This window comes from Camellia sinensis, unplaced genomic scaffold, assembly GCF_055761805.1.
Source record: "Camellia sinensis isolate YWXY unplaced genomic scaffold, ASM5576180v1 Unanchor3, whole genome shotgun sequence".
Classification (NCBI taxonomy): domain Eukaryota; kingdom Viridiplantae; phylum Streptophyta; class Magnoliopsida; order Ericales; family Theaceae; genus Camellia; species Camellia sinensis.
This window is the reverse complement of record NW_028129178.1, coordinates 15,227,285-15,243,117: the sequence shown is the minus strand read 5'-3', so window position 1 is coordinate 15,243,117 and position 15,833 is coordinate 15,227,285. Positions and strand designations below refer to the sequence as shown.

General features: G+C 31.2%; 1 protein-coding gene across 1 annotated transcript in view; it reads left to right on the top strand.

Moving 5' to 3' along the window:
• The first annotated feature begins 7,749 nt into the window (after nucleotides 1-7,749).
• LOC145816178 (uncharacterized) overlaps nucleotides 7,750-15,833 on the top strand; it is a 58,468-nt gene continuing 50,384 nt past the window's right edge. Inside the window, exons 1-2 of the mRNA XM_082912478.1 lie at nucleotides 7,750-8,138; nucleotides 13,151-13,254. Of these exons, the coding sequence (XP_082768604.1) occupies nucleotides 7,992-8,138; nucleotides 13,151-13,254 (251 nt within the window). The 5' untranslated portion in view covers nucleotides 7,750-7,991. The remainder of the gene's footprint in view (nucleotides 8,139-13,150; nucleotides 13,255-15,833) is intronic.

The window sequence follows — 15,833 nt, the reverse complement described above, 5'->3', positions numbered from 1 at the left end:
ATCTAACTAAGAAAAAAGCATGTAAAATAGGATTTTAAAGCTAATAAAGGTTTTGTTTTTGTTTTCAATTGAAAATTTATTTGTCTACTGTTTGAGTTAATTTAGTAAAAATATATATATATAATAATAAGATATTGTTTTTGTAAATTAAGAAAATCAAATTGAATTGAAATCAAATATTCTTATGAATAATTTCATTCAATATAGATTAGTTTCATAAAAATTAAATTGTGAAGAAATTTTTTTTTTTATTTTTTGTACGCTTGATATTTTTAGCTTATGGTAAAATATTTTTACATGACACATTAATACTATACAAATCGGATACAAATCAGAAATGACATGACACAATAACACGAAATAATACATGAGTTAGGTTATTATTAAGATAATTTTGACACATTCAAAATGTCACGACACGAGCACGACACGACGCCAAAAGCATACGAAGAAAGTAAGAAAACCTATATAATTATATTAGTAAAGCGTAAAGATATTTCCTCTTCTTATTATCTCTCAGGTTCATCCCTCTTTTGATTTATTAACTAGAGTTTCAGGCTTGTTGATATTATTATGGCTGTGAAAGGCCTCAAATGAGAGATTTTTCTTGCTTCACTCCCAGCATTGAAAATAGGCAACCTTGTGTCAATATGAGCTCGTCCGAAGATCGTGATTTAGCTGTTGCGAACTCCTCAGCTTTCCGCTAGACCCACCCTCTAGCTGTAAAAATTAATGTCTGCCATTTATTTGGTTCATAACCATCACTACTATATCATAATCTAGGATCACAAAATTTCTAAACCAAGACAACTACTATACACAATTCTAAAAACAAAAAAACAAAAAATAACAACCACTACTATTCGTGATAATCAAACACAACTATAAATCATTAACCAAACATTCCTAATGTTATCTTGGCTAATAAATTTGGTTGGAGATTTAGCAAATGAAAGGGAAAAAGTATGTAAAATGCGAATAAAATATAGTTACATTTTATCTACATTTCACAGAACTTTTCCTTTTTCTTTTCAAATCCTTACTAAAATTTATCAACCGAATACAACCTAAATATTTGGGGAAAATCAAAACAATACACTTTTGGATATTCTAAATAAGTGCACTTTTTGACTTTTTATAAAATATGAGTTGGGTATGGGTTGGGTTTAAAGTGATGTGATAGAGAGGCGATATGACTTCTAAATAAGTGCATTTTTTGACTTTTTATAAAATATGAGTTGGGTATGGGTTGGGTTTGAAGTGATGTGATAGAGAGGTGATATGACTTAAATAAGATGATATGACTTAAATAGGATAGTGACTTTTTGACTTTTTAATTTTTTTAGAGGATGACAAACAAGGACGACAAGATTTTTCTTTACTCTAACCAGGGGCACAGCTATAGATTTTCTTGTAATTTTATTGTGCATAGCTTTAAACTATAAACGACCGAAATGATATTTGCAATGCTTTGTGATCGGGGAGAAGTTTGGTATTAAAATAGTTAAAAACTTATTAAAAAATCAAAAAGCTTAAAAGTCATATAAAAAATAAAAACTCATTTTTTATTTTTTTGCATATTTTCTATAAAAAATAAAATAAAAATTAGAGTCATTTACAAACACTTTCATTTTTCACTTCATATTTTAATAAAAAAATTACTAAAAATAAATCACTTCCCAAAAGAAAATTAAAAGATGGGAAGACGAGTAATGGTATTTGATTGTATTTGTACCAATGTAGTCACTATGTTAAACCACTTGCGTGGCTAGTCCTTTGGTCACTAAGTCTCTCTAAAGGAGAAATTTTGAGTTACACTCTTAGGAGTATAATAGGAGGCAAGACTTAGTGTTTGTTAGGAGAAGGTGTGAGTTCGACTCCCTTAGATGTTAATATAATAACTAATTACTAATTTTTGCTAATAAGAAAATAAAAAATAAAAGCAGAAAAATAATGAAAAAAGAAGGGTTGAAGATGGAAGAAAAAGTAAAAGGTGTGAGTTCAACTCCCTTAGATGTTAATCTAATAACTAATTATTAATTTTTGCTAATAAGAAAATAAAAAATAAAAGCAGAAAAACAATGAAAAAAGAAGGGTTGAAGATGGAAGAAAAAGTAAAATAAATGAGAAGAGAGGGGAAGGAAATAGCGAAAATATTGTACGTAAATATATTAAAATATACATTTTATAATTATAAAAAAATTAAAAAAAGAATATCATTAAATTTGCAATAATTTTCCCAATCAATATTAAAATAGATGTATATTTGCAAAACAAAAAATAGAAAAGAAAATAATATTATATGGATACTTTTTTCATATTATAGAATAAGTAGTGCTATATAAAAAATATAAATAAAAATTGTACACAAATATTGCAATAAAAACAAAATAAGTAATGCTATATGGGTGTAATTTTTATCATTGTTACATCATTTTGAGAGTAAATTTTATATAAAAATTATGGTGACATATCATTTTTCTTGTAAAAACATTATGTTAATTTGGACCTAAACATCTAAAAATTCAAGAAATGACTAGTGTACACACCCTTTAAAAAAAATAATCACACCATAAGAATCTCTAATTCTAACCCTTAAATATTTGAAAATTAATGTGTCCATTTATGTGTTTCACAACTATCACCACTATACCATAAGCTAGCATCACTAAATTTAAAAACAAAGACGACCACTACACTCAAATGAAAAAATAAAATAAAAAAAAGGCAACCAATACACGTGATAATCAAACACCACTATAAATCATTAACAAAACATTCTTATGTATTTGGGGAAGAAAAAAATATTGGGAACTCTAAATTAAGAGTTTTAATAGTTTTAATTGGTGTGTAGGTCTCATGTGATGTGATTTTTTATTTTGGTTTTTTTCTTTTTTTTTTTTTATTTCTCACATTATTAGTGCTCTTTTAGAACTCCCAAATTAAAGGGATGTATCATTACTGATTTGGGAAAAACCAAATTTGTACATTTAATAATGCAGAATTTTCTTTATCTAGCAGGGCCCACAACTATAAATTTTCTTGTAATTTTATTGTGCATTACATTTAACTATAAATCAGCCAAATAATGTTTGCAATGCTTTTGTGATTGAAAAGAAATTGTTTGGTGTTAAAATAGTTAAAAAATCATATAAAAAATTTTAAAATTCTTTTTCATTTCTTTTACACATTTATTCTAAAAAAAAATAAATTGAAGTGCTTTAATTTTCCAATTACTTTAATTTTTTCACATCATATTTTAACTTAAAAAATTTACTAAAAAAATCACTTGCCAAAGGAAAATTGAAAGATGGGAAGATAAGATTAATGGTATTTGGTTGTATTCGTACCAAGTCATTGGTTTAACCATTAATCTAATCAAGGAGAGGGTGTGAGTTCTCCATGGTGTTAATCTAACAATTAATCACTAACTTTTGCAAATAAATAAATAAAAGCAAAAAAAATAATTTAAAAAATTAAAATTAAAGCAAAAGCAAAATAAATAAGGAGAGGGGGAAGGGAATGAGTGTAAAAATGGTCTGCTGGCCCGATATTCGACACAACCCGACCCCCCAGTCTAAGGCTTGGTCTATGCTTTTTTGGGCTTGACCTAGCCTGAACAGCCCAACTTGAGGCCCAAACCGTCTGACGCCCAACATCACTTGCAAGCTAAGCCCAAGACCAAGTCCAAACCCAGGCCCGAGGTCTGATTAACCCTAGGATTGGACTTGGGCCTAGGCCTAAATTTTTTTGAACTGGACTGGCCCCGATCTGACCCTAATTTTTGGCAAGAGCCCGAGCAGGACCAAGCTAGACGGGCCAAGCCAGGCCGATTTTACACCCCTAGCAAAGGGTCGTTATCTGTATATCTATTTCTAAGAAGCTTTTGATTACACCATATAAATATCTCTTTCAATTTATACATAAAAGTCATTCTTTATAAGGTACAACTATGTAATGTATAAAAAAAATTAACTATCATCGTCTTTTTTTTATTGAAATAACGCAATAGTAAAATATATATATATATATATTAATCTACGATATCTCGTGTTAGTTGTCCACTTCTAAATTCTCTTCTTTCTCTTTATCTTTTCTACATGACGGTCTGAAAGGGCTATGAATAACAAGAGACATCACATGCAAATGTTGTTAGGGTAATGCTAAAATATGTAAACCATATGCGCTTTTGTTATATATTTTTATGATAAATATTATATATTTTTTGCCTCAAAGTGGCCAAAAATAAAATGGGGTTTAAAAAGCACCAAATGGGCTTAAAGAGCACCAAAGCGATACTGTTTGGCCCCATAACAAATTCGATTGTGCTCAGCAGGTACCCCTTCTTCCTAAAAGTTTGGGAGATTCTATTCTATGAGGTATACCCCTTCTTCACATTTTGATTGTCATCATCAGGTAATCAAAAGAAAGCGCCCAAGTCTTAGAGCCGGTCAAAATGGGGTGTCTACAATATTATGTGATTTTTTTTTTCCCCGTGACTAATTTTTACAACTATTTATAAAATTGAAATATGCTGTGCGATTAATTTTTTTTAAACTAGTTTTAAGTTTGAAATGTAAACTGCTTGGTTGAATTTTTAAATTTTGTCTTTTATTTTTTTAAAAAAAATTAAAAGTGGCTTGATAAAAAAAATATCGTTTTCATTTTCATATGATTCTATTTTTGTTTTTAATGAAAATAATATTTGTATGTTTGAATAATATTTTTATATTAATTGTATAATTTGAGTTAATATTTTTATTAGTCTCTACGTTTTTTCTTCGCCGATAAAATAATATTTTTTATTTAAAAATTAATTTTAAAAAAATAATATAAAATATTAGAAATATTTTTGTAATATCTTTTTCATTTATAAATAACTCAGATGTATATATATTTTTTAAAGTACTTTGTAGGGTGCAAGTCTATTATGTGTGGGGTACATGTTCATTATGTGTAGGTGCAAGTTTAGTATGTGTGGTGTCCAAGTTAAACCTATGTAGTGGTGCAAGTCTAGTCTGTGTTAGCATGCAAGTCGAATCTACGTAAGAGTGCAAGTTTAGTCTATGTGGTATGCAAGTCAAATCTTTGTAGTTGCGCAAGTCTAGTCTGTGTTGGCGTGCAAGTCAAATCTATATGGGAGTACAAGCTTAGTCTGTGTAGGGTGCAATTAAATCTATGAAGGGTGCAAGTTGAATTTGTGTAAGGGTGCAAATCTAATTTGTGTGGGATGCATGTTTAAGCCTCGTTTGGGAACAGGCTTTTTTAGTAATTCTTGACTTTTTGGCTAAAATATGACATAAAAAAAACTAGAATGTTTGGGATGAGTTTTTGGTTTTTTTAAGAAAAGATGTGCAATAAATAGAGAGGAAAATGAAATCTTTGACCTTTTGGTATAAGCTGTTGATTTTTTGATTTTTTAGTGACTTTTTGACTTTTTGACTAAAATCACCACTTGCCAAACGAGACCTTAGTCTATGTAGGGATGCATATTCAGTATGCGTAGGGTGTGCAAGTCAAATCTGTGTAGTAGTGCAAGTCTAGTCTGTGTTGGCGTGTATGTTGAATCTGTGTGGAGGTGAAAGTTTAGTTAGTGTGAAGTGCAAGTTTAATTTGTGAGGGGTGCAAGTTGAATCTGTGTAGGGATGCAAGTCTAATCTATGTAGGACACGAGTTTAATCTATGTAGAGTGTGGGGTGTAAGTCTAATATGCGTAGGGATACAAGTCTAGTCTATGTGAAGTGTAAGTTTAGTTTGTGTGGGTGTAAGTCTTACTTTGTGTGTGGGATCAAACACGGCCACTATTTTTTTTATTATATTATTATTTTGGTTTGAGGTATTATTTGCGTGGTTTGAATTAATATATTTTTATTTACAATTGTATTATTCTAAACGTTTTCTCCTATCAATATATATATATATATATTAATTAGAAAAGTAATTTATTATTTATATTAACTTAAGTCATACAAATTATTTTAATTCCATAAATTTTTATATATTTTAGATTATTAATTTAAATTTTTATTAAATATGTGAAATATTAGTTGCATTTTAAAATTTTAAATATATTTTTAGAACAATATCAATTTATAAAAATAGAATTTGTATATTAAATATTAGATATATTTTAATAAAATAAAATAAATTTAAAAATATAAAGATAATTTTTTTTTATTAAAAGAATGAAGTGAGTGTATGAGTGCTGGGATAGAACTAGGAGAAGATTATGAGGGGTCATGACCCTTCTGTCTCTGTGAAAATTTTATTTTTCGTAGTACTTCTAAATATATATATATATATATATATTATTTTATAAATAAAATAGCATCTTAGTATAAAAGATATATACTTCATTCCTTTCTCATCTTTTATTCTCTGTTATTTTTCTAGAAAAAAATTTATTCATTCTATTAGAGATTGTTTATATGATATTTAATTTTTTTTATGTGTATATATATAATTTATATATCATATTGCACATATATGTATTTGTCTATACGGTAAAAAAATATTATTTATCTTTTAACCCCTGTAGTAATAAAATCCTAATTTCATCTCTGTATGAGAGAGAGAGAGAGAGAGAGAGAGAGAGAGAGAGAGAGAAAGAGAGAGTATGTGCAAGGCATATTAATGAGTGTAAGAGTTAAGGGTAAAATCCGTTTAGTTTAATTTTATAATTATGATTTAAATGTGAAATTGTGATTTTAAGTGTGGAGTTGTGAGTTCAGTTTTTAAAAAATAAAAATTTATTTGGTTATGAGTTTGAAAATATTTTTGAGTTTTTGAATTTTGAAAAGAATTTTGAGTTTTGAAAAGAGTTTTAAGTTGTATTTTTGAGTTTTAAATTTTTGAATTTTGAGTTGTATTTTGAAAATTTTCAAATTTATTTCTTTTAAATATTTAAAAACATTTAAGAAAAATTTATTTTTCATTTTAAATATTTTATTTCATTTTTGTAAATTTTTTAAATTCAAAACACAACTCCACACTCAAATCATAAGCAACCACATAACTCCAAATTCAATTCAAAAACTATTTTTAAAATTCATAACCAAATATATAACTCAAAACTAAAAACTCAATTCAAAAACTTTTTAATCAAAATATATTTTTTTATTTTTTTATTTTATTGAAAAATATTTTTTGTTATTTTTTGGGCAAATTACAAACACCCCCTCGAGGTTTGGTGAAAATACAGATTCTCCCTAAGGTTTGAGAAATTACAAATTGCTCCCTGAAGGTCAAATTTGCATATCAAATTAGGGAGAAATTTGTATGAAAATAAAAACCTCAGGGGGCAATTTGTTATGGAAATATAAACTTCAGGAGGCAGGATGTAATTTCTCAAACCTCAGGGGGAGCTTGTATTTTCACCAAACCTCGAGGGGGTGTTTGTAATTTGCCCTTATTTTTTTAAGTATTGGCCAAATAATTTGTTGTGGTTTAGATATATATGGCCATCCAATATTTTTTTGAAATTAAAAAAAAATTAAATATTTTAAAAAATAAAATCATTATCTTAAAACATAAAATAAAAAAATATTTTTTTTAAATTTTTCTTTAAATAAAATTTTAAAAAGAGTTTAATTATGAGTTTTGAAAAGAATTTTAAATTAAATTTTAAGTTGTGTGTTTGGTTACACATTTAAAAAAGAATTTTGATTTTTGATTTTTTTTTTTTTATATTAGAATTACAATTTCAAAAGAATTTGGTTATGAGGATTTTTATTAGAATTTTGAGGGGTGTGTTTGGCACCCAACAACGGCTATATCTTTTTATCCTCCTCTCTCCTCATTTGCGATTACGCTCTCTGAAAAGTTTTGGTTAGGGTTTCTCTCACTCCATAAACGTTGAAGATTCCCAAAACGGCTTCGAAGAAAGAGAGATTTGAAGAGAAACCTGCACAGAGAAGAGAGGTGAGAAGCCATGGGAGGGCAGGGAAACCCTAGAGAGAGAAACAGAGAGGGGGAGAGAGAGAGAGGGGGGAATGGGGGAGGGGAGAGAGAGACGTTTAGGGGAAAAAAAATTTAAAAAAACGATTGGGAGGAAATCGCTTCTTCCTGCTGTGGCGGCATCCACCCGGATGGGGATTGGGAGGTCACGGAACATGTCCATTTTCGCCACAATTGACAAGGTTAGTAATTTTACATACATAATATGTGCTATATATTTACATATATACATATTAATTGTGCCAAATTTAGTTGTTTGAATTCTCAACTTGTATCTGTAGAATTTGTGTGAAATTCGTAAATTCCCAACTCTGAAATTGATTGCACTGTGGTTTCCTTTTCATTGATTCATTTATTTATTTTTCTTTTTTTCTTTGTGTCTGAAGGCAGTTTTCAAATATCTCAGTGTTAAGTATCATTGTGGCCCTCAATCTATGTCTTGGCTGTTTAATTATCAGTGTTAAGTATTTAAGAGCTTGTTTAGTACATGATGTACGTGATGACTCTAGTTTTGAATGATTCACCATATTAGATGTCTCTATCTTTTGAAATGATCTTTGTTTAATTTGAAAGTGGTATTGCATTGCAGTTCTCTTTTTAGTTTGGTTTATACATTGTTTAACCCACATTACTTTCATATTCTGATCTGTTTTAGTGGCATTTGTTTCGTGTTTCTCTGGTACTTTAATTTTTTTTATTTTTTTTTATTTTTGGGAATCTTGAAACATTTATGTTTTTCATCTCAAAAGAATGATATGCTATGATTCTTTGAACGTTTTGGCTCATACTTGGCTGTTGAAGCTGGGGAGATCTTTAATTGTGCTGTGCTTACAATACTAGGCAGCATAGCCATATCATTGTGTTATTACTGCTTTTTTATGCGGAGGAAATTATTTATTTCGAGGCCTTTCTAGTTATGATTTTCTTATTTTTTAGATTGTGCTTTGATTTTCTGCATACGAGAATGGATACTATGCCCTGTTACTTGTATGGGTTATGATGTGGGTAATTTCATCCAGCAGATGAGGAAAGCTTTTGATCTTTGTTTTTATTTTTGTCTAATTTGTGTTCACTTTGATAATTTTCTCTGTTGACCATCTTGATGTTTAAAGTGTTGTTGTTTCATAGTATTAGTTAAAATGACATGAATGAAAAATGTTGTCTTCTAGTATTATTGTGAACATTCGAAGGGTAGTTTTTGACTCGCTAAAATGAACCTATTAAATTCCACAAATAGGGTCTTGTACCATGTTAGAGTTGTGCCGGCTTTTGTGATTGATTTTTGTGAAAATAGAACTGCTCTTTAAAATGCCATTGTTAGTGAGCCCCTCTTTGATTCGCACCATTTTGAATTTTTTTTTTTTCTTTCTTTCTTTCTTTGTGTCTGAAGGCAGTTTGCAAGTATCTTTTATCTATGTCTTGTCTGTTTAATTATCAGTGTTAAGTATTTGAGAGCTTGTTTAGTACATGATGTACATCGAATTCTGTTCTTTTATTTTTTTAGCAAGAGAAAAAAAGCTCGATATATATATATATATATTGCATGAGAAGAACAACATGCTTTGTCCTCTTTTTGATAACCAAGTCTATTTATTTCATCCATGAAAGCCATTGACTTCCATTCTTAAATGAATGATCAAGTTATGTTGGCTTTCATTAGTGGGAGTTTTCAGAGGCCAACTGTTAATGGTGGACTGTGGAAGCATATGTGCCTTTGTTACTGATCTGTCTGACGTAACTCATGCTGTATTTCCATTTGCATATGAAGTTGGCAACTAAGATGTAGTGACTTGTGACTCCTCCCTCATCCTTGTGTTGTTTCGTAAATAATCCCACATTTGGTACTGCAAAAGTTGCTCAGAATAGCTAATCCCACGTGACCCCTTTACCTACATATGAGGGATTATTTTGTCCTAGGGGTGGGACAGTTAAACCGGGGATAACTCTTTTGCATGTGAATGACTAAAATGCCTTTGCTTGGCTTACACATTCGGGGGTATCTTATCTGCCTAATCCAAACCGAAATCAAACATAGCCGGTGTAAAGTGGTGATTGTGCTCCTTTTTTTGGCACCTTTCTAATATATTTACTTGTCAAAAAAAAAAGGGAAGAAGAAAGAAATGGGCCGGAGTCTTCAGTGATTTGTTTTTGGTGATGCATCTAGGAGCACAACAGGAGAATCTTTAATGGAGGTGTAGTTTTTATTTTGGAGTCGAAACATTTGATATTGATCCCTTTTTTGGAATACTAATGTGTTATGTCTTGATATTTTGAAAATTTCCTGTGTCGGCATGTTCGTATCATGCGTAGTTTATGGGCAATAACATGATCTTTACTGGTTTAGATAGTCTAGTTCCTTGAGTTGTTGGAGCTTCTGTATAATGGTGGCCCTAATTTTGTAGGTATCTCTTTTGAAAATGAGACTTTAAACAGTATGGTTTCAAAGCTTGGTCATATATGGCAATAGTGGACCAGAGTGATGGTCTCTATATTCATTTTAGCAGGGGAATTAGACAACGCATTTGACATCAAAGTTTCTTTGAATCTATTTTATCTGCACAGAAATGAAAATTCTCTTTGCATGGAATTAGCTGAATGTCTTTGCTTTCTAGTACAATAAAGCTTGGTTGCAAAACCAAAATGCTGATATTCATAAAAGTAAACTTTTCATAAAAAACTGAAAACTGCTCGTAAAATGTTTGGGATGGTTATTATTATTATTATTTTGAATTTATTGTCGACAGCAATATAGTCTAAAAAGAACAAAAGGTTATTATTCTTTTAGCCTTATTGTTGAGTTTTTAGAACCCAAAAGCACATGCATAAAAAATTCTCGAATTTCTTTGAGAATAAGTAGATAAGGAGAAGAGGTGAACCAATATCAGAATAATTGGAAGATCTTTTGGAATATTAGTTTCTAATTGCTATGACCTTTATTTTGAATTGTTTTACTTGTGTTAAAATGTTGAGTTCATATGACAACGTTATATTTTGTCTATGATTATTTTATAGTACAAAAGAATATCAGCTTTGAAACTGTTCTAAGTGTGCTTTTGCTGTAATAGCGCTGTTGGAAATTATTTTAATATGCATTAATAAATCTTCTTCTGTGCTTCAAGTGTTCACCTGTCTTTCAAAGTTTTTTTTGCTATTTCCATTGCATTTGTGGCATGTTTACTAGATATTCCTTTTTCGGAGTCTTTTTAAATGTCGTGCTGCAACAAAATTTTGATCCTTGTGCATGATATTGCATTAGAAAGCATTGCAATTTTAGGCTATTTACCTTTGTGGAGATGTTTTTCTTCTTATTTTTGTGTCGATTTTTAATTAAGAATTTGGATTATCTTCTTTATTTTTATTTTGTATATTCTTTTCAATGATGACCAAAATTCTTTCAAACCTGATAGTCTCTTGTACAAACTTTATGAGAAAACAGGATTTTATAACAATGGAAAAAGGAAATGACAATTGCAATTTCATTTTTAACATACGGTTCCCACCATACTTATAAAAGTAGCATGTGCAACCCTCTTCAAATTCTTTTGTCGACAGAATGTTCATTTTTTTGGATGTTGTACCAGTCTCAGTTACCATCCTTGTGCTATGTCTTGATAGTCTTCTTTTTTTAATCTTCTTTCCAAGAGGATGAAATAATAAATAAGCTGCGCATCTTTTGATTTGTCCTCTGAACTTTTTTTTGATAAATAATTTATCCTTTGAACTTTTCATCCTTGAGATCCCACTTATCTGCTAACTGGGGGTTGAAAAGTTGCATGGCCCATGGTTAGCCAAATTCTCCCCATGATTATTCTTAGATGGATGACAGTGGCATGAATATGCAAGTGGTTATTGGATTAGGAGTTGTTTCTGGATTTTATTTTTTGTTTTGTGGAGATGCATTTTCTTTCTGTGTTTTCTTACTTGTAGAGGATGCCTCATCCTTGCCTCTTTTTTGATCTATTCAATAAATTCTGTTTTTGCTGATCAAAAAAAAAAAAAAAAAAAAGTTTTGTCATTTGAATTCAGAGGTGGTTGATTGGTTTTGAATGGTATAATTTCTTCTTTTCCTGATGTTTATTGTTTTTTACTGTCCGAGGTGCATTCTTTACAGAAAGCTGTATAGGGTACAAGCTTCAGTTCACAAGTCAAGCTCACTTATAAATGGTGTAGAATTCAATTTATTTGATGAGCTTGCTAAGGCTTGGTTTGGCTTAGTAAGCCATGATTGCTTTGATGGTTTTATTTATATATTTAAGTCTTTATGTGGAATTTTATTTGTACCATTTAAGTAGGAAAAGATTGATGCTACTTTTTGCAGTGAAGCATTGTTGGAGGATAATTTAAGAGCAACCCACCACTTGCCTTGATGAGTTTGGATCATTAAATATTAAGCAAGCTGAGTCAGTTTATTATGCTAACTTGTGCTAGATGAAGGTGAAGGTTCCCACTTCATCTAGACTGTAAATGAGATGAAGCCGGCCAAGTACAAGGAGCTTGAGCTTGGTTCAGTAGCATAGGAGCTAGGCTCAATCTCAGCTTAGACTTGTTTTGACAAGTAAAATTCATACAAAGCCGGTTTTTGGAGATAAGCCACTACTAATTCGATATTTCCTGGAGACGTTTCTTTGATTGACTGGAGTGTAGCTTTTGATTCTCTCTTCTTTTTTTTTTTTTTTTTTTTTTCACTTTTTATTTATTTTTTTACAAGATGTAGTTAAGAAGTTTAGCTTTTCTTTGGTTCTCTTTCTTTGGCTTCTTGCTTTGCACTTCAACTTTTCAATGAGAATCTTGAGGGTCCATTTGATTAAGTAAAAAATATGATGGAAAACAAAAGTGATAGATAGTGAAGTGAAAGAAAAGGTGAAAGGAAAATTTATTTTCTCATTTGCATTTGGTTTAATTTTTTGTGAGAAAGTTACAATAGTTGGCTACTTTAATGAGAGAAAAAAGTGACTCTATTTTTTTGTAAGAATCTAGAAGCAAAGTTGCCATTCTGGTGTGGGTTGTATAAGATATTTAACTTTGTTGTATTTTCCACCCTTCTCCTGCTAAACAAATACATGAAATTAAATAGTTGAATTTTTGTTCTCTTTCCCCATCTTCATCCTGTTCAAACTCAGTCTGAGTGATTGTTGTTTCTTCAGCAGTCACTTGCTTTGCTGACATCAACTGTTCGTTTGAAATTATTTTGCAGTTGTATCCTCCTAATGATTGGCTAGTGGGGTCATCCTTGCCCCCTAAATTCAGCCCAACCATTATTGAATCAACACTCAATGAGCTTACCCCAAACAATGTTAGGTGAGTTCATTGCTGCTCCGAGAAGCTCTAACTTACTATATTACTGATACATATGTTATGATTGACACTTCTTTCCCTTTATATATTTGTTTTGTCCAGGACGTACATTTAGTATCGATGATGCAAAATGTCCTTAATTTTGGCATTAGTAAATAGGCTAATGAAGTATCTGTTCAAAAACATGCTAATGAAGCATTTAGACTTCAGTTTACACAGAGCATACAAGATCACTCTGTGCATGCCTGCAATACTTGTTATACATTGCATGTTTGTTTTAGTTATTATTAGAGAGGTCCATTACATGCTATGAACAAATAACAGAGACGGGAGTTCACAGCTCAGATAAATAAATGATTGCATGTTGTTCTTATATACCTACTTTATTGAAAAGACGCATGAAAAATGCTTCATCTTCAGTTGGATCAGAAACTATCCGGAGAGTAATGTGACTAATAAAGTTTCTGATAGAATTGTTGTCTTTGCGAGTTAAATATCGTAAGTGTCAATATAGTCAATAATAAGACAATTTGTATGTCGCTGTGCATACAGGATCCAAATGCCATTGTTTCAAGTATACTCATAACATGTGGTTTGGCTGGCATAATATGAAAGCATGTTTAAGGTGAATGTTCATTTATTTCATCTAGAAATTTAGGATGCTAGGAACTATCCAGAAAGGATGGGAAAACTGAAATTTAGGCAATCAACAATGTCTTGCCCTGCTACTTGAAGGTTTGATTTCAGTAGAATATTCAAAAACTTGATTAACGCCTGCTAATTTGTCATTGGATTTTACGGTAATTATGGGTATTGTGAGTGCTCAATTCATCTTTCCCTCCTCTCCGTTTAGTACATAGCTAGTGTATTTACTGGTAAAACTTCATTAGTACACTTGCCCAAATGGAAGGTAATGATATTGAGGACATTTCTTTCACTTGGCAATTTTGATGTTGAATAGATGTTTAGACAATAATGAATACTTGTTGACTATGCTCTTATGTCCATTCTTGCCCAACAATTGTTGGGACACTTGCAAAAGTGTTCACCTTTATTGACTCAAGTGCGTGCAGTAGTCCAAGGGCATTACTCCTCCTTGTCAAAGAATTTTTATATGGTTATTATTTTAGGTTAAGTATGCTATATAAGTGAATTCACTTTCATTATTGTACATCACATTCCATCTCACATCGTCTAGGTAGGAGAAGTTCCTGGGCTATATAAATGAGTTCATATTCCTTCCAAGTAACAACATGCTTTAAACCCTTGAGGGCCTAGCTCAAAGTGAACAATTGTTATGATTTGAGATGGTGTTATAGTAGCAGAAGCTGTTAGAATATTTCCTTATTTAGATTAGATTGTGATTATGATTGTGATTGATTGATTGTGATTCCTTAATCAGTCAGTCAATCAATCAATATAAAAGGTGATTCCTTAATCATTGCCTTAGGGCTTCCTTTTGTAATAGTTGATTGATTAATATAAAAGGTGATGATTTCATAATCATCACTCAAGCTTTGTATTCTCTTAAATTATATGGTAGCCAAAACCCTAAAAACCGTCACTCACACAGCCGCTACCACCAACCAGCCATCACCTATCACCACCCATCCTGTATCGCTGGTCCCTGAGTCTCTGTCAGAACCAACCAAGGTCCCATATAGCTGTTTCGACTTCAGCCGAATGCCCCTCTGGCCTAGTTGACCCTCGTGAGGGTTGTCCTAGCCTCTCTTTATGTATTTTGGCTCCTGTAGATGAGTGTTTGTGGGTTGCCCATCTTTTGTTGCCTCTGAGTCTCTGTGGGAACTAGCCAAGGTCCCACAGAGCTGTTTCGACTTCAGCCGAAGGCTCCTCTGGCCTAGTCGACCCTTGTGAGGGTTGTCCTAGCCTCTCTTTATGTATTTCGGCTCCTGTGGATGAGTGTTTGTGGGTTGTCCATCTTCTGTTGCCTCAAGTTTCTTTCCCTCTACCTATGTTACACGGACTCTTTGGAATTTCGAAGGTACCTGTGTCGAGACAACACAGGTACGGGTGCGGGATACGGCCGGGATACGGCTTCTTAGAAACGGATACGGCAGAAGAATCGAAAGAGAAGAGAGCAAGGAGAGAACCTGGCCTTCGGCTTCAATCGGTTGCAGATCATCGATCGATCTGTGAAGTTGATCGATCTGCGAAGCTTGATCTGCGAAGTCGATGTACTGTGCTTCGTCGTCTTCCCCTTTGATCTCGATCTCGGACTCTCTTCGTAGTCTTCCCCTTCCGTCGTCTCTGCGAAGTCATTGCTCTACCAACCAATTTTCTAGGTCTTCCCCTTCCGTCGTCTCTGCGAAGCTAACACAATTTTTATTTCTATAGGTCTTTGACTTTTCTTTTTAATATAATTTGAATTATATATAATATAAATTATATTAATATAATATTATTCATATTATATAATATTATTTATTCAAAAAAATATTATATAATATAATATATCATAAATAACATAACTTTTATGTCTAAAATTAAAATAATTTATTTTATCATATATAATATAATTTATTTTATGTCTAAAATAATGTTTATAATTTTTATTCATTATT